This window comes from Chionomys nivalis, chromosome 1, assembly GCF_950005125.1.
Source record: "Chionomys nivalis chromosome 1, mChiNiv1.1, whole genome shotgun sequence".
In the NCBI taxonomy this organism is placed as follows: domain Eukaryota; kingdom Metazoa; phylum Chordata; class Mammalia; order Rodentia; family Cricetidae; genus Chionomys; species Chionomys nivalis.
In genome coordinates this window covers 31,577,716-31,605,083 of record NC_080086.1, presented here as the reverse complement: position 1 = coordinate 31,605,083, position 27,368 = coordinate 31,577,716, and the positions used below count along the sequence as shown (strand labels likewise).

Below are 27,368 nucleotides of genomic sequence, written 5' to 3'. Positions count from 1 at the left end.
CTATTCAAATTTGGCTTTTCTGGGCTAGCCTGGGCTACATGAGGTCCTGTCTCAAAAAGAAATAAAATGAACATCTTTCTTAAAAATGGTTTTAAAACGATTAGTATGTTGGGAGTTTTGATTCTGCCTCCTCTTGACTGCATGTTCATGACTTTGCCTCTGTGACACATGGGCTATGTATCTTCTTGTTTATTCAAGGAATCCTTGGCATGGCCACATGAATTCCTTTGTTAGCTACATCCACTACAAATGTCTCATTCCAGATATGGCTTGTCTCTAGCTTAACTCATTTTAATTGCTATATACATTTGCTCTGTCTGGAGTGCCACCACTCCTGCTGAGGTTCTCAGTTCAGGACCCATGCTCTCAAGGCAGGGATGTTACCCACCATCTACCACCCCAGCCCATCCTTCTCATATTGTTGCACTGGGTAGAGCTTTCAACAAAATACTGACTAGAGAAAGTGATAGCACAATGTGTCTATTGTATTTATTAATTGGCTCTCACAAGCTGGGGGTTTTCTCGCTGGCTCTCCCACCTCACACTAATCCTCCCCACTGTTATAAAGTTGATTTGCTTTCATTTTCTACTGAATTAGCCTTTGTCTTCAGATGGCAGAACCCTACACTGTAGTGTTCGTGACTTCTGCCTTCTCTTTAAAAACAAAATAATCAGTACTAGTTCATCTTCTCAGCTGAGTCGGGAGGTTCCCGCCTCTTTCTATTTCTGAGAGTTTGGATGACTCGGAATGACTTAGTGCTGGGTCACAGATGAAAACACAGGAGCGTAAGCCTTGTAAAGGCTGTGATTTTGACAACCTTCTCAATATCTATTGTAGCTAATGCTACTCATTTATTGAGAGCATTTTGGTGTTAAAATTAGCACTAATCTGCTCCTGGCAGGGAACGCCACTTCTCTGATAAGCTGGAACTAATGGATCGCTCACGTTGATCTGTGTGAATATGTAGCAGTCCAGAACACTACACTCGGACATTTTTTCAAAGAATAATTTGTTCTTTAAATTTATAGTAGTTTCTTGATTTATCAATGCTTTTCCAGTTAATAGCATTACTATCATGATCAGTCTATTGCTGCCCAAATATTCCTGGGTGTGTGGTCTTCCATTGGAGCAACATTTTCCTTAACAAAATTTTTGTAATCCGTATTTTCCTAGATAAAAGCATGTACTTCAGCTGGGCGTAGTGGCACACACCTTTAATTGCAGCACTTTTGAGGCAGAGGCAGGCAGATCTCTGTGAGTCTGAGGCCAGCCTAGTCTACATAATGAGTTCCATGCCAGTCAGGAATAGGCAGAGAGACCCTGAATTAATAATAATAATAATGATAATAATAATAATAATAATTTAATAATGAAGCACCTACTTCATTTAGATTCTCTAACAGATTGGCATAAATTTGTTCATAGTACTTTGTTTTAGTTGTTGAATTTTGTTGCTTGCTTCTTTCTCAAGGTCTGATCTTATTTTGCAAACCCTCAAACTGACTAGCCTTGGTCAGAAGTAGAGACAGCTGGATGGTCTCAGGGAGAACAGCCCTATCGCTTGGCAACTGATTTCTGGCTTCCCTGGTTTTATCCATTTCTTTAGTGTATTTTGGCATTTTGCCTTTTCCTTCCTTCCTTTCTTCTTCCTCCTTCCTTTCTTTCTGTTTTTTAGTACATTGTTTCTCCTAGAGCATCAGGCTAGTGTTCACGTTGCAGGACACCGGAGGGAAGCAGGATTCAGACTCCTGGGTGCTCTGGTCCAGGGTAGTTTACATTCTTTCTTTGTGGGCCTCTTCACAAAATATTGGTGAAGATAACGTTAAAGAGACTGAAATGTTTGTGTATCTTGCCAACTTTGGGGTCCAGATAATGAGATGGTCAGGAATATCCTTCTGCCTTTTCCTCAAAGTAACCAAAAGCAGGATACAAGCAACCTGGGGTAGGATTTGCATATGCTTTTCTCCAGCGCACATTGGTCCACAATAACAGGAAGGCCCCACTCCTTGGTGCAGGAAAGCAGCCCTGCTTCGGTATACCATTCTCTCATTTATTTAGCACGCACAGCCTCTCAGCCTTCACCTGAGTGACAAAGGCCACTTCTGCGGCCACATGCTTATTGTATAACGTTTGTGTTCACTGCCTGCTTTAAAGAATTTCCAGCAGCTAGTGGCCAGAAAGACATGCAGCTTCCTTCATTCTGAAGTAGCTGATCACCTCAGAGATGAAGCAAAATGAGACACGAAATTCACTCATCATTTTAAAAACCATTTCCACATCCACAATTATGCTGTACTCCCACGCTTACTCTTATGCTTTTGTTTTATTAGTGTTTATATTTAATAAATGCATATTTACTTATTGGTATTTTCAAAGAATCATCTTCTAAGGATTAAAAAAATCTAGTTTTGTTTTTTATTTTGGCAGCTTACACTTTTATTTTCATGAGTGAACTCCTTCATAATTTGGGATTATTTTTGATGTTCATTTGCTCATCTGTTTATCTTATATAATCTCCCAAGTAAGGACACTTGGGCTCTCATTTTATTTGGTATTGACCAGTCATCTCGTCCTGCCTCCTGCTTTCATGGTTGAGAAGCTGTACTGTCAACTCAAGCTGATTAGGGGAGGGTCTTAACATTTTACGTGGGTAGATTTTACAGGGGCTGTTTCTGTGCACAATTTCTAGCTTGCTGTATGAATGCTGGAGAAGCTTTAGAACTTGTTAAACTATGACTTAAGTTTGGCTACTTTTATAGATGTTTGTTTCTGAGTGTTCAAAGAGAATGTGTCTTTTGCCATTTAGTCTATAAATAACACCTCTTAATTGTGTCATTTAGATGGTCTTTTGCCTATGCCAAGCTATTATTTTTTATAAATAGTATATTCAGCCACTCACCATTATGTAATTGCTTCCTCCTTGTGTCCCATTACTACATGTATTTCCAAAGAATATTGTTAAGCTTACATTGTTTGTAATTGTTATATATTATTGGTTGACTAAACCTTTTATCCGCATTGAATCCTTCTCGTTTTGTTTAATGCTTCTTACCTGGAATTTCACTTCTACTGATGCTGTGACTGTGCATACACACATCAAGCACTGCTGGTGCTCCCATTTCCCACCTCTTAGTCCTCACTGGGTCATTTATCCTCTCTTTGGGTCATTTTGTTTTAATATGTCTATTACAAATATTCTAGAGTTAGAATTCTTTCTTTCTTTCTTTCTTTCTTTCTTTCTTTCTTTCTTTCTTTCTTTCTTTCTTTCTTTCTTTCTTTCTTTCTTTCTTTCTCTTTTTCAGACAAGGTTTCTCTGTGTAACATCCCTGGCTGTTCTGGAACTTGCTTTGTAGACCAGGCTGGCCTCAAACTCACAGCAATCTGCCTGCCTCTGCCTCCTGAGTGTTGGTACTAAAAGGCATGTGCTACCATGTCTGGCTAGTGTGAGGCCAGAAAAGATTCCATTTTTATTCTGGGACCTTGTGGAGGAAAGTTGGGGGTCGCTAGCCCCCTTTTAGGGGAAGTAATAGCTATGGGAAAAACCCAAGCTACACAAAACTGCTGGCAAGATGCTGACCACCTAACCTCCCCTATCGATTGAGTAACAATGGACCAAAATCAGGTAAGTCTCCAGGCAGACCCTATGTTAGTAAAGGGTCAGCAGATGTCTGGAGGATGTAACCAGAGGGGGTGTTTGCTATCCCCCTTCAATACTAATGGCCTATCAGGAACTAACAGCTGAGCTGTACCTCACCTTTAGCCAATTGTGACACAGGATAAGGAATTTTGTAGTTTGAGACTGTAACCTTGTGACTGCTTTATGGCTTTTATCTTTATAAACCCCTTATAGTAGTAGATGTGGTCCTTCTCCCTCCATCTGCTGTGTCAGACTGTGAGGCAGAGGAACACTGCTAGCCCGTACTTAAAAAAAAAACAAAAAACAAAAAACAAAAAAAAAAAACCCTGCTTTTGCATTCGGAAGTGTGGCTCCGTGGTGGTCTTCTTGGGGGTCCTAGGACTCAGGCACACTAGCACCAGCAGTGGAGTATCAATCTTTGAAAACTGTGATTGTTCAATCATATTAATTGTACAAATGAATAGGTTTCACTATGAAATTTCTATATATGTGTGCATCATGCCTGATTTTTTTAAATATTTATTTATTATGTATACAATATTCTGACTGTGTGTATGCCTGCAGGCCAGAAGAGGGCACCAAACCCCATTACAGATGATTGTGAACCACCATGTGGTTGCTGGGAATTGAACTCAGGACCTTTGGAAGAGCAGGCAATGCTCTTAACCTCTGAGCCATTTCTCCAGCCCCCATGCCTGATTTTTTTTTAAAAAAAGAATTAAAAATTATTTTTTGGGGTGTGTGTGTGCCACAGCACATGTGTGGTGGTCAAAGAACACCTTGGAGGAGTTGGTTTTCCCTTCTTCCGTGTGGGTCCTGGGGGACTGAACTGAGGTTGTCAGTCTTGCCAGCAAGCTCCTTTACCCACTGAGCCATTTTGCTGGTCCTAATGCTTGATTTTTAATGTAAAATTTTAACAAGCTTAATTTTTAATATCTTTGTATTATCTTTCTTCTCCCCTTTTACTTTATTCTCCTAATTTTTTCTTTATTCAAAGCCACTTTTGCCCTTCCTTCTGCTAAACCATTGATGTTTCCCTTGTCCAGTGTTTCGACCTAGTGGTTTGCTTTCAGGCGGTGCTGGGAATCCAACCCAGGGCTTGGGTTTGTCAGATAAGCACCGTACCACTGAGCTACACATCCGCTCCCCTCCCCTTGCTTTGAGATGCTCTTTCAGTGTCTGTGTATCTAGTTGCTAACTTTCCATATTTAACACATATGTTTACCAGCACTTTCCTCCCAGACATAGATGAGTCACACAGAAAGTCTCATCTACTGAGATTGAGATGGCCACAAGGTTTTTGTTCTTCTTCATTTTGTTAATGTGCTGTATCACACTTCTTTTTTTTTTTTTTTTTTTTTTCGGTTTTTTGAGACAGGGTTTCTCTGTAGCTTTGATGCCTGTCCCGGAACTAGCTCTTGTAGACCAGGCTGGCCTCGAACTCACAGAGATCCACCTGCCTCTGCCTCCCGAGTGCTGGGATTAAAGGCGTGCGCCACCACCGCCCGGCTACCACACTTCTTGATTTGCATATGGAGGACCCAATTTCCTTTCAGGTTTAAATCCCACCTGTACACAATGATTGATGCTTTTATTGCATTGTTCAATTCAGTCTGCTAGGATTCTGTTGAGGATTCTTTTGTATTTATGTTAACTATGGATATCCGTCTATGGCAGTGGTTCTCAACCTGTAAGCCACAACCTCTTTGGGGGTTTTAAGACCATCAGAAAACACAGATATTTATATTACAATTCATAACACTAGCAAAATTACAGTTTTGAAAGTAATTTTATGGTTGGGGTCATCACAACATGCAGAATTGAATCAAAGACACCAGGAAAGTTGAAATCACTGGTCTATAGTTTCCTTTTCTTGTAGTGTCTTTGTACAGCTTGCCACAACAAACAAACAATTCTCTTTCTCTAACATTTTTATAGGTTGGGAACCTTCAATTTTTTTTTTATTATTGGTATTCTAAAAAGTCAGCATAAACGATCAGTTAAGGATATTTGAGGATAAGCCTGAGAGAGGGCATTGCCATGTAACCCACACTAGCTTTGAACTCACGGTGCCCCTGCTCCAGCCTTCCGAGTTCTGAGTATACAGACATGAGCCACCACCCCTTGTCAACTCAGTCTGCCCTTGGTAAACCTTTTCAAACTGGAGACTTGCGTCTTTTTGGGAATTTCATTTGATCAGCCGTTGTTTCACTCTCTTTGACTCTTTTGCTCTTGTCTAGAACTTCTATTTTTACCTCTAGTCTTTGTCTTAATCTTTATTTCATACCTTATTTTCCTTTGTGCTTTGGCTATATAGTAAAAGAACCTTAGTAGATATTTAAGCTCATCAATACATGTTTAGATGTATCCTCTCTGCTATATGTCTCATCTATTTAAAAACATTTTAGAAAGGAAAAAGATTTAACCTTTGTATTTTCTCTTCCTTCTTTGCTCTGTTTAGTAATGGCTGCTGTTGCTGTTTCTTCTAATTTAACAGAAGGGTCCGTCTTTAGTCGCCTTAACAATGGGAACCGCATTTATTTAAAATCTTTAGGATCTGGTCCGTCCTTCCCCCTCCCTGTATGCTCATTTATTTGTGACTTGGGCATGACACAGACACCTCTCTTTCCTGATGCTGGCTTTCTCAAATATTTTGGGATTACTGTCAGTTGCTCTTTGTGACTGAGACCGCAGCTCTCTGGATAAAGTCCTTATGTGAGTTCTCTGGGGAACACAGACTAAAGGCAAGGTGCACCAGGGGCCTGAGGGGTAGCTTCTCTCCGAGAGAGAGAGAGAGAGAGAGAGAGAGAGAGAGAGAGAGAGAGAGAGAGAGAGAGAGAGAGAGAGCATGCGCGTGCGCGCACACCCTGCTGGGTCTATCAGACTGCCAAGCCCTGGGGTGATGCTGTCACACCTTAGGAACACAGAAGAGCTTCCCCAGAATGCAGGCCCCAGAGGGATAAGTTCAAGCAGTGGCCCAGATCTCTCTAGTCCCTTGTTCCCTTGTATCTGTTGACACTCAGGTTGGAGAAGCTCCAGGCTGCTCTCACCCCCTCCCTGGTCTTAAAACTGTCTGGAAACGTGAATCTTCTCAGCTCATTCTTTGGTGAACTGAACCCTATCTGCTTTCTTCCACTTAGAAGTTCCTCAACACTCCCAGTTCACCTGTAGCCTCTCTCATTTTCCCTTTTCCATCCTCAGCAGTGTTATGGATTTATTCTTCAAAAAGGCATTTTCTGCTGTTAAGAACTTTAGAAAGGAGGGAGAGATCAGTGGCCAGCCTGAGGTCTGTGACCATTTCCTGCATCTGAGTGTGGCATAAGCTTGTCGATGTGAAACAGCAGATTTATAACAAGCAGCTTTGTTCTGACGGCATGTGAGGTGGGAGGCAGTGGCATCAGGCGGATAGGAAGGAGACCCATCGTTTGGAGCAGTGATAAACTTGGGTGTGGTTCTGTAGAAGGTGGGGGGGCAACATCAGTTAACAGCTCTTTTCCCCATGTGCTCTGGGAAAGCATTTGCCTCAGATACAAGAGAAATGGTCTCATCTACCAGTCTGGGACTAGACGGAGTCTCAGCGTGTGACGTGCAAAACAGGAAAGTGTGAAGATGGAAGCAGATAAGGGGACCACGGTGAGCCAGGAGAACAAGAAGATGGTGGCATAAGAGATGAACTCTGAGCAGCATAAGAAAACTACCTTCTCAGCCACACCCGTGGTGGCAGAGTTGCAAAAAGTACGGATGCCTTGGTGAATATATTGTCAGAGAAAGGAGACACATTAATCAAGGCCAGTGTGTTGCGGCTTGCCTATGCCCTAGTCCAGATCTGAGCCACCATGCCTCTGGTGTTTAACTCTGACCCCCTAATGGCTGGGGTAGGGGACTCCCAGAAAATGCGTGTGGTGCCCTGTGGCTACACATGGAAAGTTGGTGTAAATGACAGTGTGAGGGGAGGAGAGGCCATTCTTTTCTGGCCCCTTCGGCTCTCCCGGGGATGGACTACCGTCCTGGAAGTGTGCACCGTGCACCTACGTCATCAGAGACCCACCTGAAGAGCAGGAGCACAGCTTGGGGGAACGTCTGGAAGTTGTTGTTCCGATTGATCTCTGTGGTGTCATTCAGGGCGATCTTTCCAAACACCTGAAGAAAGAGGCACTCAGGGACCAGAGCAGGACAGTGTGATCATCTCCAGCCACCGTCTAACAGCCTCTCCGGGCCTACCGGGCCAAGCAGCAGACACCTGCTGTCCCCTGAGCCCTGGAGTCAGCTCCAGCACTGACAGCTTTAGGAAGGAATGTACCCTCAGCCCACAGGAAAGGTCTCCCACCCAGGGGAAGCTGGGGGCGGTAAATGTATGCTGAGATCAGGGTGCTCAGGGTAGGAACCAGGGCTCACTGCCTTCTTGCCTTCGCTACTCCAGATACCCAAATACATAGCTGATTCTTGGATTCTGCACTGCTATGGAATGGGCGGTCCAGAGCTTGGACAAGCTTTGTTCATTTCTAATGCCAGAGGTCTGCTTGTGTTCTTCCTGGCCCTCTGAGGCCATGCTTCTCTCAGAGGCCGCCAGTACTCTCCCTGTATCTGCTGTCAGTGTATCTTTTTTTCCCTTTAAAGTGCAGAAGACTTTTCCCCTCAGGAACTTTCAGGGATTTTGTACAGGGAGTTGCTAAGTGAATATCCTGGCTAGTGTACATGCTTGGCTGGGGTGGCACTGCCTTACAGAAAGACTCAGCTGGAGCCTTGAAGGGGTGGGGGGACTCTGGGTGAGGGAACAGAGAAAGTACAGCAGGCCCCTGGGAAGGAGGCTTCTGAAAAGGGCTGCATGTTTGATGGGCAGTGCTTTTTCTTCTTTTCTCACTCCAAATTGAGCACATCCAGCCTGAACAAAGCAGAGGATGCTGGTGGGACACACCCACTTTCTGCTGTCTCTGGCGGGAGGCTATTCTCTCCTGAGGCCCACTGCTTAATTTATGAGTGTCTTCCCACTGCAGAACCCAAGCTAGTACTGTAAGGAGGGACCACTGTGCTGTCTCTTGCCCATGGCCTACAGCACATAATCGTATTGGGGGAAGTTCCGCTCTTTGGAGGTTGAGTGACAGGCAGGGACAAAAGTCAGAAGAGAAGGAATTGGGAAGGAGCTACCGTGCTGGGGGCTGGGAAGAGACCAAGGAGGCGGAGTTTCTCATACCTGCATCCCAATCACTGCATAGATAAAGAACAGCATCACGATCAGAAGGGCCACATAGGGCAGGGCCTAGAAGGAAGCACACAGCGACCATGAGACCCAGGGGTTCAGGCCAGCAGGATCTTTTCCCAGAAAGCATTGCATCCCCAGTTCCACAGCAATCAGCTGCTGTTTAGCTGAGAGGGAACTGAGTACCAGGGAGAGAACCTGAGAGGTGGGCTCTGGCTTGCCATATCAGCAGTTTGTCTCTTCGTCTGTCTATCTATCTATATCATCTATTTATATATCTATCAATAATCATCTATTTGTCTCTATCAATCAATAAATATATCTATCAATAACCATCTATCTGTATCTATCAATATATCTATCAATAATCACTATCTACCTATTAATATGTCATCAATAATCATCTATCCCCCCCCCCCCACCTATGTATTCCTCTATCTGTTGGGAATGGAGCTGAGGGCCTCTACTACTGAGCCCTGGTCCCAGCCCATAGTTTGGTTTTAAAATACACTTCAGAATAATGGAGGTAGCTCCACATTGTTTACTGAGAACAATCAAGGAGCAGTCCTCCTCAGACTACAGTTATGTATTTGCACAAAGAAGGAAGGGGCGATAGAAATTACCCCCAAAAGACCACTGTAGTCACCAGGGAAAAGCGGAAAGGAGGCAGCTTATACCCCGTCTTGATCCAGATACTTTCGTAGAAATGAGCAGTCAGCACCATTGCCATAAAAACAGTTAATAAGGAGAAATGTAAAAAAAAAATAATCATCTGTTGCTCCCCTCTCTTCCCAGCTCTACAGCTTGGACACAGTGTTTAAGTTCTCTGGACCTGTTTCCTGATCTGAATGACGAGGAATGTACAACCCTTCTACCTGGCAGGGGTGTGGCATTTGAAGGGTGTAAGGCTTGTGAAATGCATGACACAACAGTGCATACACAATCGGGTTCACACATTTTACTTATTCAGTATATCCCCTAAACAGAGCCATAGCCACTTGGGAGGAGGCACCATGAGTCTCAATGCCTTTTGTGGGATCATGGAAAACTGGCTTTCCGGCTTAGGAACGATGTTGCCCATGTACCACTAGATGGCACCAAGAGATCACACAATTTTTTCATGTGTGGCAGGCTCTCTTGCTCACTGATCAAGTCCCAGTCTTCAAGGTCACCCCAGCCACTTTTCATTACAAGGAAATGTTGGGGTGTCTCAGGGGCCAAGGCAAGATAACCCTCGCATCCTGATCCCACGAGGGCCAAGGATTCAAATCCTTAGAACCCCCCCTTCACCTTGACCTGAGAAGGATCTTGGGGTGGGTGTGAGGAGCCCCAGCTTCTCATTAGGGGTCCAGAGGCCAGCGGGGTGGGGCATGTCTGGAAGAACTCTAGATCTGTGTGTAGCTGGGCTAGACTTGAGGTCATCTCTCAGAGAGCTTTGGGTGGCACTGTCCGCAGAGCTGTGAGTTTGGAAGAGGACTCCAAATAGGGCAGGCAAGTCACCACCACAAGACATCTGTCCCCTGGGTACAGTCACAACTCTGAGCACATCTGGATGGAGACAGACTCCATGACCGATTTGAACTTGCGCTGTCAAGGGCAGGGGACACGGAGGCCTAGATGCTGGTCTAGGGAAGTCTAAGAGCAGCTCTGTGGGAAGAGAAGCTGGCTGTTGTGTGGTGTTTGGGAAGCACAGCTAGGAATTTCTACAGACCTTTCCCAGGGGTCCAAGTGCCCTAACTCACTTCTCATGAACTTTGCACTTACAAAGCACTCCTCAGGACTGCACTTGCAATCCGTTTTTTTTTTTTCTAGTAAATTCTTTGGAATGTGTTGAGTCCTGGATTTTGGAATCACAGGTCTACTTGCATCCTCTCTCCCTTCAGAACGAGGAAAGCCAGGTACTATCATATTGCCATCTCACACTGGACCACTTGGACCAGTGTGAGAGCCGGCGTCAGCCAACCCTGGGCCCCATATGCTGTTTCTTTCCTGGTCTGCCCTTTGTGGGGAGCCCCAGGGAAAGTAACGGTGGAGCACTAGGTCACTCTCTTCTTGGGAGCAGTGGACGGGGAGGGCATGGCTACCTGGAAGGACTTGATGAATGTCCACAGCAGGGTCCGGATGCCTTCCCCTCGGCTCAGCAGCTTCACCAGGCGCATGACCCGGAAGAGGCGGAAGAAGGTGATGGAGATGCGGGAATTCTCCTCTGCGCTCTAGAACCCGTTGGCAATAGGGGGTGCAGTTAACACAGCAAGAAGACAAGGCAGGAAGGGATCCTCTGAGAAACAGCCATTGGTTGAGAGGAGGCAGGCCAGGGTGGGGTCAGCTGCACTAGACTCTTCCCTTAGGTTCCTTTCCAGGTCGGCAGCCTATCCCAAGGTGTCTGCTAAGACAGCCTGGGCTCATGGCCTTGTTTTCCTATTCCCATAATTCCTAGGTTTTTTTTTTTTTTTTTTTTTTTTTACTATTACAAGCCGTGGAATCTGGGCCCAGAGCCACTGCCCTAGAGGCTCCTGCCCTCCTGTGACGGGAGAAAGCAGCCCAGCGGCTCCGTTTGTCTGTTGGGAGTTCTGCCCTGTGACTGGACCGCTGCTCTATCGGGAGGAGGCTGGATGGTGATGGCGTCTCTCCCAGCTGCCTGAAATCGCCTCTGAGCATGCCTTGGATGCTTAGATCTCCCTTCTCCCGGTCACCACTTTCTACTTCCCGTGGTCCTGCCCTAAAAGCCTGCTGGGGAATGGTGGTAGCGGGTTGCTGTGTTATAATGGGGGGATCACAGTCCCGTGCCTCTGGAGTTGCTGCCCTTTCATGGTCCTTGACATATGGCCTCAGTGGCTGTGACCTTCCCTAGAGGTCCAATCTGGAAGGGCTGGCGATGCCAGCAGGACAAGGCAGGAGAGGCATCCTGTGCACTGAGTCCCCAAAAAGACTGAGCCTGGTACATGGCCACTGTGGGGTGCCACCCAGTGTACCTCTTGCATGGTCTTAGACAGAGAGAAAGAGACAGAGGCAGCATTGAGGTTAGGGGCAGCTGAGGTGGGCACAGAATTTCTGAGCTGCTGGGAATCTATGGCCACAGGTTCACGACTGCCTTCTTAACCTGGAGGAGATTGAAGGTGTGGACACGTGCCTCTGAGGCACGAGTGTCGTGTTTTGCCCCCATACCTGAGAACAAGAACTAATCATGCCCTTGGCCCACCTGCTTATGTGATTGGCTGTGCTCCAAAGCTCCAAGAGCTCCTGGGAGCCCTTCTGCCTTCCCCAAAGCTAGTGCGGCCTACCCAGCCCTGCTGGCAGCGGCACCCGGAGAGAAAGGACCCCAGAATTTCCTGTTACGGCTCCCATCCCAGGTACCCCTTGAAGGAGGGGTCTGACATTGCTTGTTCTCCTGTCTTAGCCCTTTAACTTGTGTTCCTGCTGTACTTGACAGTGTTTCTAGCTCAGTCCCTCACTGACAGCACCACACCTATATGTACCCTGGACCGTTCCTTGGCGCTAAAGGGCTCTACAAACCCTTTAGTTCTTCCTCTATGGCCTTCTGGACCATCTCTGAGTTCAGGTCAGTTTATCTCAGGTCTGTCAGTAGGGGTGCATGTAATGGACTTTAGGAATATGCAAGGAATATGCAACAGACTGGAGTGATGAGATATCTAACCTCCATGTCAATGACCACCCACCAAGGGAGGCAGCAATGTGGGGTAGATTTTCTGGATCAGCCCCACCCTCCATACTAGGAGTGCTCTGAAGAAAGCAAGGCAGAGGGTTCTGGTTTTTAGACCCTCTAGATAGGACAAGAACCAAAACATTTCTTATATTTTAAAATTGGAGGTACCCCAATTGCTATTAAGATGCTAGCCCGCCAGTCAATGGGCAGACTCACAGGTACTGGGAACTCCTAAGGCCTGCGATGTGGGCTGCTGGTCCTACCCAGAAGTCTTTGGCTCCCTCTCCCTCTGCATCTGTTTGCCTCCTCCAAGTTCTGTTTTCTGTCCTCAGAAGGTTTTCTCCTTAGAGAATCCTACCAGGAGCTCAGAGCCTTTTGCTACCTGTCAGTTCTACCCACAACAAAACACAACAGAACAGAATCAACTTAAGGGACTTCAGTTGTGGGTGTCAACCATTTGTGAAGCTGGTGTCGCTGGGACAACTGGGTCTGATGAGTTAAAAAACAAAACGAGAATTTCCTAGACAGCCTTTTGGCCAGCGTGGGCTGCCATGGGGATCGCCACAACACTCCCCATGTATCTCACATGAGTTTGGAGAATGATTAGCCTGGTTTGAAAGGTGTGACGTAGCTCTTAGGGGAAGCCATTTCAAGGAGCTTCAAGGTCATATCACTCAGACAAAAGAAATGTATACTTCTCCGTCAGAAGTGGCTCGGTTGGTTTGCTTTCCCATTTCCCACATTATAGAAAAGTGGTTCTAGCACAAATGGAATGGACTTGGAAAATTCAAGAGTAAAGCTTAGGTTACAGTAGAGAGACTGTCGGGCCAACCTGTGCCACGGCAAATCCCAGCTTGTGCCTCTCACACAGCTTTCCACATGAAGCCCAGGAGAGGCTGGTGGTTCCAGCGCCGGTTAGAACTGCCTTTCCCTCTAGCTAGCCCTCACCCCCGCTTTTGTCTTCTCCCTGGAACCCTCATCACAGTTCTCAGAAGCATCCATCACAAATTCCCACGTGAGATGAAACACAGAGTCCTTGGGATGTTTAACAGGAAATCGCAAGGGTCCAGTTCTCTCCCAGTGGATCACGGTGACTCACCACCCAAAGGAAGCTTGAGGAGGTAGAGGAACCCACTGCACACACACCCTCGCGCAGCTCGCGTGAGCACAGGCAGGTAAGGCACACAATGGACATGGTGGCCACATGCAATGGGAGCTGGGCTGGGCTCCCAGGGCTCTGGAAATTGGGGTGGATAAGAAGTGGTGGCTAGAGGGGGGGGGCACAGAAGCTGGGAGTGTGGTCTGGAGGGTTGTTCTTACCATAGAGGGAGAGCATTGAGTATGTTCAGCTGGCTTTAAAGAAAGGCAGACAGAGATAAGCTGTAATGAGTCTCCAACGAAGAGCCTGGTATTCTAGGTCTTGGCTAACAGAGGAACAACACAGTGGTAGGAGAGGGCATAAGGAAACAAGTGAAAGAAATACACAAGCATGGGCCTGGCAGGGGGAGGGACATCAGTGAGAGCATGGGCTGTGTGTCACTAGGCCATGCGGCCAACAAGGACCCACAAGAGTCTCCTATCCGATCCAGTCACCACCCGTGGCTATGAGGGAACTAACTCAGCTCCCAATACAGAGGAGGAAGTGAGGTCGCCCAGATTTGTGGGTGGAGATCAAGTTATTTATTTATTTATTTATTTATTTTGTTTTCAGGTAGTCTGTTTAAAGTGAATCCGACTCAGGCTGGACATGGACTTGCTTAGAGCTCAGTTCAGATTAGCAATGTGGGGGCCCTTGGCCATTGACATGGGAGTCAGTTGAACTTCTTTTTAATCCCGAAGGCCTGGCACACAATTTAGGATGTCACCAATAGTGCCCCAAGTTGTTGTTTTCTAGGGTTAGATTACTGAATTTGTTTGGGGGGGGAGGAGCTCACAGGGAGCACCTAAGGCCCCTCCTCTCCCAGTTTCCCTAGTAATTTTCGCAGGGAGCTACCCCCACACTGGGCTCTAGCACACAACAGTCATACCTGGCTGATCTCAGCCACTGGGGCTGGAGCCTAGGCCTTGATCAGCTACTTTTAGATGTTGCCCATGATTGTTTTCAAGGTGCACAAACAAGGAAAGACGTAATAGAATGTTTGAAGGAAAGAACTGTTCATAATCAGACACCTTCTTGAAGTATGAAAATAACTTCTTGGTAACAGTTCTTACCAATTAATTAAAAAAAATTTTTTTCCCATAGAGTTGGTTTTGATGGTTTGGGAGGATGGTAGAGTGAGTTGGGGTGGGGGGTGGGGTGGAAGGGCCTTCTTTAGTCATTTACGGAACACGTTCTGTGTCTGCGAGGATTGCCAGCTGTCCGGCCAGTCTATGTGTCTAGAGGGGATGGGTCAGTAGGATTTGGCTACTGGGTTCGTAGGAGACACAGAGACAGATGGACAGACATACACATTCACACAGACAGGCCATTCCTTGTCCATGCACCCAAGCCTCTCTTCCACCAGCATGAGGCAGCTGCCATGATGGCCAACCCTATGTCTCTTAGTGTATCTCTTTGCCCTCCCCTGCCCTGGTTGGTTGCTCCAGGGCTTTTGCCCATGGATTACTAAATAAGAGTTCCGTGTCTGGCAATTTGGCAGTGGAATGGGAGAGCCACATGGAGGTGACGTGCTCTGTAGACATGTCAGGGGGCTGTTCTGGGATACTGCTTTGCTCCGAGGAACATCCTAATGTCATCACAGCTACCTGTCACTTTCAAGGACCTTGGGTCAGCCTTTAAAGGACTTCTAGACCAATCTCAACCTACATAAGAACAAAATGGAGGCAATTTAGAAAATTCGCCAGCTCAGCTGGCCCTACTAAAGCAGCCTTGAGCCATTGCAAAGAAATAAAATGGTTTATTTTACCACTTGAACACTGGGGATCCCTCATTGGAGGAGTTTAAAGATTCATTTGCCATGACCACTTTCCCTCCTGATGCTTTTCCTTGGCCTTTTGTTGATTAAAATATCATCTACTAAGGGGAGGGAGGGGAACTGGGGTTGGTACGCAAAATGAAAAAAATTTAAAGAAAAAAAGAAAAAAAGATCATTTACTTAAGTTATATTTTACTTCAAAATTTAGGCTTAGCTGGGCGGTGGTGGCGCACGCCTTTAATCCCAGCACTCGGGAGGCGGAGGCAGGCGGATCTCTGTGAGTTCAAGACTAGCCTGGTCTACAAGAGCTAGTTCCAGGACAGGCTCCAAAACCACAGAGAAACCCTGTCAAACCCTGTCTCGAAAAACCAAAAAAAAAAAAAAAAAAAAAAAAAAAAAAAAAAAAAAAATTAGGCTTAGATCTGATTACTTCTCCAGTATTTTATTGTTTTAGTATCATGCCTTAGCTTGATAGTCCTCAGGTCATGTCTTATAGCACAAGACAAGATTGTGGAGCAGCTTGGGGATGAGGGCTGAGATCTGGGTCTTACGCTTCCCAGCCCAGGTAATAACAACTTTGTAAAAAAGGCTGAGAAACTGTGGGGTAACTGTTCCTTGAGCCTTAAAGCCATACTACTCAGAAAGCTTTTGCTTGGCTGGAGTAGTGTTTCCTTAGCATTCGCCACACACTGTGCTTACACGCTCTCAGAAACAACCATTCAAACAGCCAGGATGCAATCATGGAGTGAGTTCTGCATGGGAAGAAGCCTAGGCAGGCCAGATGGTGATCCCTAAACCACCTCATGCCATCATCTGGGTCTTCAGGACCCTCCTAGCTGCAAGTGAAAAGCCTCTGCTGTGCTACATAGGGGGCATGGAACTATTGCCACTGGATGCCCATGCAAAGCAGTTTAAGCCTATGGTCACATCTGTCTTGTTTGCTATACTTTGTGAGTTCCTCATATTTGTCAGGGTGGACACATAGTAGGCAGCGGTCTCTATGCCCAGGCTTTTCTCCATTGTAACAAGGAACTGGAGGCAGGGAAGAAGCTGACAGGCTCCATTATCAGGGAGCTAGGAAGTTGTGCATGGGGGTCTATGGTGGAAAGATGCTGCAGGGGAAAGGCAGCACCAAGGATGGCAGTGAGGGAGACCTGGAGCTAGCACCATAACCCATCCTTTCCTGAAACTGACCCCAACTCCTGTGTCCTCTGCCTGTTCGCTCTCCTTGTCTCTTGTCCCTGTTGATCTGGCCAGTGCATGTGATATGCATTCCATCCCCATGCCTGCTCTCCCTAGAGTCTCTCTCCTGCTTCTGCCCCTGTGATGTGCTTTGCCTGAGCATTCCAGGTGTATCCAACGTCCTCTGGCTGAGCATCAGCACAGGGAATCTGGTTAGCAGCTCTGTATAGGTCAGCTGCAGAAAGTACCAGAAGAGGGCCCAGGAGTGGCAGAAGCCACCAATGCCTACATTTAGTGTTGCTATGCTGATGCCATCTCAATACATGGCCATAGCTCTGTGGGAGTGAAAGAGCTGATTGACAGGAATGGCTTGAATCATAGACTTGTCACCATTTAGCTGGAAGACTTTGGACCGATTGTTTGCCTTGCGTATGCCTAGATTTCACATGTGCAGGGGGTCCTGTGGTCTTGATTCAATCGTGAGTCACACAGTTGTCCTGATGACCGACATTGTCAAGGACAAGATCTCATGTTGCCCCTTTTCCCTTTTCTTCCTCACCAGCCAAGCTCACAGAAAATGACTTTAATCCTTAGTTTATTCTCCTGCTCTGGTCATTTCTGTCGTCCAGCACACTGCGTCTAGTACCCTTCCATATTTCTTCCTCTTAACTTGCCTAGAATCCCCCAAGGGTTGGGGTTCTTTCCCCAGGACCTCTCCCAGTGCCTGCAGCTCTCCCTGGAGGGCTCGCTCTTGTCCCTGCCTCTGTTTAGTCCTACATGAACCACACTGGAGTCCAGACAGAGCTGAGTACATTGAGGGCCGGGAGGCTAGGAAAGCAACAAGGAACTCTTACCTCACCATGCAGGAATCACAGAGGCCAGGAGCTACAGGAGACTCTCAGGCCTCTCAATCCAACTCCTCCCACATTCAAATAAATGGAGGCCCAGGGACCTGGACTGATGGCTCTAAGGTACCTGGTTCCTGGAGTTTAGTCTAGAAAGATAATCATGGCTTCTTAATAGACAATTTGAAAATGGTTTTCCACATCCATAATGTAAGAAATGAGGTCTTCTAGCACTTTCTATTGTTCAAAGTCCTTTCAGAGGCAGCACAAAAAAACAGTGCGCAGAAAGGCTGTTGGTCACATCCCCAAACTGATTCTCATTTGGGATATCAGGGAGCACTCTGGGGGAATGCTATCAGATCTTCCATGGATGACCATGGAACACTTCTAGAAGGTGTGATTTCATATCCCCGGACTGGAGAAGCTCAAGGCTTCACCAGAGTGCGTGGAGTCACACCACGCTTTGACCCTACAGGGGTCACAAAGGCAGAACAGGGGAGATTTAGGCAGAGGCCTGGGTCAGAGACAGAGTGGGGGCTTGGAGCGGAGCTTGGAAACATCCTGCCGTGGTCAGGAGGATGCCCTTCTGAATCTTCAGAGCTCAAAACTGAGGATAAAAAGAACTATCAATACAAAGTGGCTCTGAACTCAAAGGTGCCCACCTGTTCATGCCAGGTGCCTCTGACCTGCCCTCTTTGAACCTCCTTGCCCTTGACTGCTTTCTCGGTAGGAAGCAAACCGTTAACATAGAACCTTTTTTGACTCAGGTGTATCCTGGGTGACAGACTATGAGCATACAGAGTTGAGTGGGTGCTGATCCCCGGAACTAATGAAAAGTACATTTCCTGAAAGGGAAGGACACTCACCTGGGGAAAATGGATTTAAATATGCAAAATACTCATAAGGACATTAGGGTGAACGAGAGATTCCATGAGAGGACAACAGCCAGCCATGTCCCAAAGGAGCCTGACGTGATGGTTTTCAGGTGAAAAGCCATCATGGATAGCTTCTGGATAGAACAGGTGCCTGGGAATCTATGCTTGTGGTAATGGGATGTGTCTAGAGAAATATGGGAAGGCCTGGCGCAGGTGTTAGGGATGCAGGATTTCCTGAGTTTTCCCACAAGGTCATAAGAAAATCCTGACTCTGCAGCTCGTCACTGTCACCTAGCGGCAGAGGCAGGTGAGCAGGGTGATCTTATCATGCAGCTATCCTATTGGCTGCTGTTCGGGTGCAGGGTTTTTTGGCAACCAGTGTGGCCACAGGCCTACCAAGGCTCTGGTCATGTGGCTGTAGATGGTCTGCACTTTCTCTGATGGCTGTACCTGCTGGTCACCTCCATGAGTCTCATTAACAGCAACTAGAAAAGGCGGGCACTCCTGGTGTGTGCAGGCTTTAAGTTATGGGCATACCAAGGCAAGGGTTTTGATGTGATTTGTTTGGATGCTTTAGCTTTTACTTCATAGATCTTTACAGTTGACCCAGGGCTTTAGGATAGGTGCTGTTATGTGAGCAGACATCCACACACATATTTTATATAGGGAACTACATATTTGCGTTGTCTTTGTTTTCATTGAGAACAGAAACAACGATGTTACGGCAGGATGAGAGCTATGGCTTTTGCTAGCAGTCCAAGAACCCCAGAGGGACTCCTAGGGCTACAATGGGTTTTCTGTCACCATGGGAAGCAGCCGGCTGTCCTTCCCTGTGTTTTCTTACTGCACATCTCTGCATTGATTTCTCTGCCAGCCTGCGCTACTGCCTACATACAGATGGCAGAGCCCATGCCTCAGTCTTTCTTTTTACTGCTCTCTCTGTGGGACCCTTAGGCGGCACAGTGCATGACATCTGTGATCAGCAAAGAGTCTGGCCTTGAGGTTCTGAGACTTAAATAACAACAGGAAAATAACTTAGGGTTCACGTGGACTGCATACCGGGAGTCTACTCAGAAAGGAAGTTAGCAGCAATTGCGGAAGATTGATTTTGCTTTTAATTATCTGAGTTTTTACCTGAAGGAGTCAAGCCTAAGGGTTTACATGCATGCATATGTGCGCACACACACATGCGCACGTGCATACATGCACACACACGCCCGCACATACATGTACACACACGCACATACACACACACACACACACTGAGGCAAAGACAAACTCAAGTTCTCAGAGACAGAGGGGCAATTGTTGCTGGAGTTACAGGATAGGCGAGGGCATAGGCCAGGGGACAGAGGAAGGGATGTATGGAGAATGTAAACTCCTTCCTCCTAAGCACGGTGGCTACATAGAGGAGAATCACACCAGTGCAATGTCTTGGGGATGGCCAGTCTACATGGAGGTAGTGGAACATGTGGAGGAGAGCAAGAGAATTCCAAACATCTACGATCGAGTCCCAGAATCAGGTGCTCCAGGCTGTTATTCAATGGTTCTATCCATCAAAGGTATAGACAAATATTATCAAATCTCTTTCTTATGGAAAACTAATGACAGAAACTAAACAATACATGTTAAGGACTAACAGCAAGAAGACTTGCTTATAGATAAAGAGGACACCCAAACATGCCAGGTAACAAGAAGACATGTGCGAGAACTGTATAGAAGGAGGCAGCTCTGGGGAGGGGAGGGCAGCAGGGCTGGGGTGTGGGGCCTGCCTGAGGTCCGCGGGCCAGGGGCAGGTTTTGAAGGGCAAGGGGAAGGAGAGCAGGCAGGTGTACAGTCTATGAACTCTAGGATGAGTTCATATGGATATGAGGCTCTTACATGGATCCTGTTTCCATGGCAACAGAAGGACAAAACCCACCCGGAAGGCTCTCAGTAAATCACCAGCCACCAGGCTCTTTACTGTTTCCAGAGAAGGGAGGACAAGTAAATCCCAAACACTAACAATACTTCTCTCCCTCAGAGTGCCCGATATGGGATGCTGATGCTTAGTCAAAGCAAACAAGAGTTTGTTCAATGTGAAGACAATCAAGTAGTTCTTGGGAGAGAGTAGGCCATGGCTGACAATGCAGGCAAATTCCTAGCTTTGACTCCGGGTGTTCTTTTTGCGGGCACACCTTTTGGGAAGTTATGGGAATGGAAAACAAACAGGAGGAGAGGCAGAATCTGGAGGTGAAGTTTTGGGTTAGGAAAGGTTTGGGTTCCAGCTCCAGTGGTTGCCCAGAACTCGTAAAGAACCCTTCATTTCCTCACTCCGTAATTTGCGTAGCTGCACCCTCCTATACAGTGTGAGTCATGCCAGGCTGATTATAGAGGGAGAGAGAAAAAGATGCAGCAACCAACACTTAAAAGGAAGTCTTAGTGCGTTCCAAAGATTAAAAAAAAAATAAAAAGAAATCTCCGAACAATGCAGTAAAAAAATAATTTTTAAACCAATTTAAAAATGAAATAAAAAATAAAGAAGTGGGGCAGCACAGAAAATAAAAATGAAAGACAAAAATAAAGCAGGGAGAAACAAATGGATGTTAGAGCAGGCGGGGTCAGCTGGGTCACAGACACCATGTACTTACGTGTACCTCGGTGATTGCTATATCAACAATGCTACCCACAACAATCAAGGCATCAAATGTATTCCATGCATCACAGAAATAGTGCTGCATGGGGCAGAAAAGCCAGGAAAGAGAGAAGGGGACAAACCAACAAAAGAGGAGAAAATAAAATAAAGGGAGGGAAATGAAAAAAAAGAGGCATGAAAGAAAGGAGAGAAGAGAAAAAAAATGAGAAAAGAAAGAGGTTACGTGGGTATATTAAATACTCTTACCACTCTATAGTTCTGGCGGCTCAAACCTGGGCAACCTGGTTTCGCAGGATTGAGAGGCCTGACAAAAGCTAGGTTAGTTCCGAGGTGGGTGGGCGACAGCCACCCGGAAGGCAGCCAGTGTTGGCCCAACCAGTGTGCAGCCTGTTCCCTCCGCTCAGATCTGCGCCCTTGGGCCCAGCGCAGCCAGGACAAGTGGGAAAAAAAGGAGAAGAGATTTCTGCTTTTTTTCCCCTACAAGACGACGGCAGGTTCAATAAAAAGCATGACTGGAGGTGGGTAAAAATCAGAAATTAAAAAAAAAAAACAACAACAACATAAAAAGAGGCAAAGAAAGAGTGAGAGAGAGAAGAGCGGAGGAAGTAGGAGAGGTGGAAGGACTAGGGTCCCTGGGGAGGGCAGAGCGATACTCACATTAGTCTCACTGAGAATGACATCAATTATGCTCCCAATCACGATGAGGAAGTCAAAAACATTCCAGGGATCACTAAAGTAACCCTACATGAGGGAGGGGCAGGCAGGATGGGGATTAAAAAGGAATATTAGACAGACAAGAACAGAGCAACATCACCATCAGAATCACTGTCCAGGCACCTGAGTGTTGCTGTTAGGGGTTCCGAACATCAGCATCTGGCCAGGAGCCTGGTTGGGATAGGAGCAGCAGAGAGGCGGTCAGTTCAGCCCTCCTGTCCTGCCTTTCATGGGTCATGTGGTTTGCATTCTCTCTGCCTCCTGCACAGAGGACCCTTCCACTCCCTCAGGGTGGAAGTGGCCATGGGTATAGGGACAAAGGCAGGTAAGGCACAGTGGTGCGGGGTGTGGCTGGATTCTACTGTTTATGTGTCAGCTCCTATAGTACGGAGTATACAGTTAGTATATAGTTTCTAGCAGATAGTATATGTCATATAGCATATAGTAAAGGATCTATACCTTTAGTTCCCTCTACTAGAAGGACCTATCAGAAGGGAGGGAAGTCAGTGGCTCATGTCCTAGAGTTGACAGGACTGGGATGCAAGCTCAGAGACAACCAAAGGACCAAATGACTCCAACAGTGTCCACGCTAAGTCGGACTCTGTGGAGATGGAAAGGGGCTTAGCCTCTTTCGTGCACTGGACGTGCCCATCTGTCTCAGGGCAAGTTTGCCTTGGGAAAACTTTCCTCGTGGGATAGAAGTGTCTCCTGGTCTAGAAGTACCCGAATGCCTGCAGGGGTGTCTCTTAGGTACCATCCCAGGTTCCTTGAAAATGCTACCGAAAGTGATGGCCATTATTAAGGACTTCCTGAGCTGGGCTGGGGGCGGTGGGATTGATTGGTGGGCAGGAATACTGCCTTCTTAGAAAGGGAGTAAGGTAGCAGAGCCTTGTGGAGGGGAGTTAGGCTCAGAAGGGAAAGACCAGGCTCCCAACTTTACTACTGCCGCCTGTATACATGGCTTCACTGACTTTCCACTTACTCACAAGAGGGAAAAGTGGAAGACTTTTCGAAGGACATGGACAACTGTGTGACCAGGTATCCAGAATGCCCAAAGGGCTGGGGACTCCTGGGTAGGCAGCCACAAAACAAAGAGCAAGTGGCATTCTCAGGTCTTGAGTATTGCCTCTGTGGGAGGTGTGGCAGCTTAAATGGCCATGTCCCAAGACCTTACAGAGCACAGAGCCACAGCCAGGAAATAGCAAGTCAGTCATGTGCCCATTGGTGGCATCAAGGAGATCTGTCCTCTTAAAAAATGACATTTGTTCCTTTTGTTTCTCAGGTGATGCTCCCCAAAGAGGACAGATTAGCGCTGCTGGCGTTTGCTCAGCGGGGCCACTGCTCCCTGCCTGGAGCTTTCTGGAGATGGATGTCTGGAGGTTGGCCAGAGGCTTTGGAAGCAGGAAGAGCGCTCAGGGAGGTTCTCCGTTCTTTGCTCTCAAAGGCTTCTAGCTCTCTTTGGCATTTTGTACTTCTAAGAGCTGAGCCTGCGTTCTTCCATCCTCCTCACCCTATCCAGATCCCCAAACTGCCTCTTTTCCCAGCCATCTCCTTCTAGAGCAAGCTACCAGACAGGCTGCCCTACGGCTATTATTCTTAGAAGAGGTCAAGCCCCAAGGAAAGGGGACTCGAAGTTCCCAGGCATTTCTGCCCAAAGAAAACCTGTGTTTCCCCAGGAGGCTTTGGGCGGTCAGACTGGGGCTGAGACTGTCCAGGTCACAGGGCACATGAGGGTCAGCCTGTGCCAGGGCTCTTTTGCTGGCTTCCTGGAGCAACACCCTGAATATCTCAGGCAGGCACTTCTCTCTTCCAGTTAAGTCACATGGTCTAAGCAGCAAATAACCAGTGCACTTCTAGGTTCTTATACCCGCTCAGGGTAGAAAGGGAACACTAATCTGGGGGAGGGAGGGTGGGAGCGAATCTCTCAAATGAATCCTGTATATGTGTATGCTTTAAAAGTGGACCCTGGAAAAGGCTGGAGACATCTCTAAGTATGAGCTGCTTGTTTGGGAATAGAGCTATTTCAGAAGAATAAGGAAGAGAAGGCAAAGAAGAGGAGGGAGAGAAACAGGGCCAAAAAAACCCCCCCAAAACAAAAAAACAAAACAAAACAAAACCAACCAGAGGATGACCAGCACCAGCCTAGAAAACAGGGCAAGCAAACATTATTGGGGTATGGAACAGGAAGAGAGAGGAGGGCGGAAGTCACAGTTTTCCCACAAAGCTGTGGAGCTGTGGAGTCTCTCCATCCAAAGACCTGAAACAAACGGGCAATCTGGCTGTGTCTGCAGTCTCTGAAGGAGGAACGGGGAGACGGAAGAAAGCAAAGAGTGGGCTACTGGGTGAAAAACAGATACACACACAATTAATCCGCTAGTACGCACCAGGGGAAGGGGCTGAGATTGAAAGGGACTCTGTCAGCCTCCCGCTGTGCAGCTCTGCTCACCGCTTCTCTTGGATTTATTTTTTATGTGCAGAGAGAAAGAAATGGTCTTCAGTCACGGCCCTCCCCCAGCCATAGCTGCAGATAACTGGACTGGCTAGGACTGTTGGGGTTAGTTACACCTCCTGGTTGCCTGAACCAGGCTGTGTGGCTGGGGCTTTTGCTTGGCTTCTCTGTTCCCTGCCAAAGTACCTTGTGGAAACCACTGGGTGCAGAAACCAACTAGTTATCTTGTTGCCAAAGGCTCCAGTGGACCCAGTCCTGGCGGACAGATGCACAGCTGGAGAGAGCGGCGTCAGAGTGACTCCAGGAGGGTGGAGAGTCCCTTTAAGGGGCAGTTTTTCACCATGACCTATAGACCCACCTTCCCATCCCTTTAGCCCACCAGTCCTCCCAGCTGGTCCTTGAGGATGACTTCAGATCCAGCTTCCGGGTCCCCATTCCCTTGGCTGGTTTCTTCCTCTGCTATTTCAAGAATCATGACTTCCTACTTGCCCCACACCAGTTCCAGAAACAAAATCCACGTCCACCCATTTGGTAATAAATAGGTTGTCAAGGGAGACACCTGGCCAAGTCCTTACATGAGGGGCCTGGAAGAAGATTTCTTCTGTGTGCTCTGGTGTGTAAGGGTCAAGTGTTTTCTTTCATATGCACACACATGTATGCACATGCACCTGCTTCCCCCTCTCATTTTCCCATGAGTAATTGAGGCTTGGGGATGTAACAGAGAGGAAGGTGGGGGAAAAGCGCAGGTCTTTTCTTTAATAAAATCCATTTGACAAGGACCAGCTTATACTTGCCATCAATCTTTTTTTATGATGAGTGGGTTGGGACATCAGGGCTAGAAAGCTTTGTGCTGGCTCTCTTAGAAGTGGCAAACCAAACCTCTGAGCGCCCAGCTCCTCAGAGCCAGGGAATGTGGTGTGTATATATAATATAAAAGATGGAGCTTGTACAACTAGAAGATCTCTCTTGCCACCTTCAATAGCCTACATGCTGAGTGCCTCCCCTTTCAAATTACCACCATAGAATAGGGGCCTCCCCTCTGGCCCAGCCAGAGAAGGCTGGCATGGCCCCCAGAGCCAGAGTCTGATTATCTGTCACCCCTGCTTAACCTCCCCCCACTAGGTGAAGCTGCCGAGTAACGGACAGCTAACTGGCTCCAGCAAATCATTTATAGGAAGGAAAATTCACTACACAAGCTTCATGCCATGCATTTCATATGCACAAGGATTCTGGATTTTCTTCTCTTTTGGATTAGCTGTATCTCTATTCAGTGATGTCATGGGAGGCCTACCATTTTGACAAAGACAGTAGTAGTAACGGTATGGTCTCTGGAGACTGCGGGTTTGAATCCTATTCTGCCACTTACTAACCAGATAGCTGTGTGTATCACTTTCCTATCATGACGAAACACACGTGGGAACCAGTAAGGAAGGAAGCTGACTCTGGCTCACGGTTTCAGTTCACCTCACTGCTTCCACTGCTCTGGGTCTCTGGTGAGGTAGCTCACGGTGGTAGAATAGGTCTGTTTATCCCACAGAGGTTGTGGAGGTTTGAAAGAAAATTATCCCCAAAGGGAGTGGCACTACCGAGAGGTATGCCTTTGTTGGAGTAGGTGTGGCCTTGTTGAAGGAAGTGTGTCACTGTGGGGGTGGGCTTTGAGGTCTCAAATATGCTCAAGCTTCACTCAGTGTGATACTCAGACTACTTCCTGTTGCCTGCAGGATGTAGGACTCTCAGCTATTTCTCCAGTACCATGTATGCCTGCACACCATGTGCCACCATGATGATAATGGACTGAACCTATGAACTGTAAGACACCCCGATTAAATATTTTCCTTTGTATCCTTTGTAAGAGTTGTTGTGGTCATGGTGTCTCTTCACAGCAATAGAAACCCTAAACTAAGACATTGGTCAAGCAAAGGAAAACAGAAAGGGTCCCTACACTTCAAAAACACTCTTTCAAGGACCTACCTTTCACCAGGCACCTACTTCTAAATATCCAACTGCATCTCAATAGACTCAAGATCCAAACTATAGCATTAAGAGTGAGCAAATAACCTTCTATGCCTGTTTTCCTATGTAGAAAACGGGACTGACTATAGTGGTGAGGTGAGGTTTAAAGATACCACACACACACAGCACTTAGACTTGTGTCTAATCTGGAGGAGCTCTAAATTCATACTAGCTCTGGTCATCATTAGCTAGAGTCAACCTGCCTGCCTCATTGTTTAGAAGCATCTACAAGTTCAACTTTCTTGTGGGACCGAGCAAAGAGAAAATCAAAAGCAGGCATATGGAAGCCAAGAATGTAGAAGAGGGAAGAAGCTGAAGGCCTGAGCTTGTCAAGGCCGTTTCTGCTCACTATCTGGTCTGGAGATGCTCCTGAGTACAGTCAGGCGGCACTGTTGACATTGTGGCAGTATGCAGGTTGTTATGGCTTAATTTTTTTTTATCAGATTCAAGTTCATATAGATAGCTCACTGTTAAGTTCTTAAAAAGGAACTATTCAAACCAGAGGGGATGTGGTCTTCCTTGGGCTAGAAGGCTAGATGAGAAGGGTGCTAGACTGCCAGGTGGCCTCCATCTCCGACAAAGAGAGTGAGATCACTGCAGAAGAGGTTGTAGGCACACACCTTTGCAGAATTCTGAATTCTGTTCCTTCTCTGCCCAGACCAGAGGCCCCCTCTCTCAGGAGCACAAACCTCACAACAGGTACGTAAGAAGCCACAGAAGCTCTGTCCATACTTTCACTGGTATGCCAAGGTTATGCGACTCATTCTTAGGAATTTTAAGGTAAAGATTATGTCCTTGCTAGTCTTTGTTATTTTTTGTGTCCTATGTTCCTTCCTGCCCATCTTCATTATCTACCTTGTATGGGTCTGGCAAAGTCAAGCAAAGAGGCAGCCAGGACCTTGTTGGTACCCGCATGGATGGTGATACAGTTTCAGTCCATCCGGGGCACTGACTCAGGACTGCACTCTCCCAGGCCCAGGATAGCTTTGGGAGATCTGAGCTCAGATTAGAAGCGAGACTGCTGACACAGAGAGGTGAAAAGTCAAAACCAGACAAAAGCACAGATAAAGGGAGACTTGATGCCATGGATTGGAGATGCCAAAAACATTCAGGAATCACAGAAATAACGTGAAAAGCAAGAGATGGGGAGAGTATTGGTGAAAAGGGTCACTGAAGGTCAGTGGGAAAAGGGGAGACTGTGCAGGAGGGGGAGACATAGAACACACAGATGGTAAGAAATA

At 46.9% G+C, this 27,368-nt stretch overlaps 1 protein-coding gene across 6 annotated transcripts in view; it reads right to left on the bottom strand.

Moving 5' to 3' along the window:
- The window catches only part of Cacna1c (calcium voltage-gated channel subunit alpha1 C), a 562,741-nt gene that overhangs the window by 37,528 nt on the left and 497,845 nt on the right, over positions 1 to 27,368 (bottom strand). For 3 of the 6 annotated variants that reach the window (XM_057773590.1, XM_057773562.1, XM_057773555.1), the window contains 5 exons: positions 20,947 to 21,030; positions 13,820 to 13,852; positions 10,920 to 11,048; positions 8,830 to 8,895; positions 7,687 to 7,778 (listed from right to left, as the gene is read on the bottom strand). In XM_057773590.1, the coding sequence (XP_057629573.1) occupies positions 7,687 to 7,778; positions 8,830 to 8,895; positions 10,920 to 11,048; positions 13,820 to 13,852; positions 20,947 to 21,030 (404 nt within the window). Of the gene's footprint in view, positions 1 to 7,686; positions 7,779 to 8,829; positions 8,896 to 10,919; positions 11,049 to 13,819; positions 13,853 to 20,946; positions 21,031 to 21,608; positions 21,693 to 27,368 lie in introns of all 6 variants that reach the window. The other 3 variants (XM_057773572.1, XM_057773582.1, XM_057773598.1) reach the window with 2 other exon arrangements.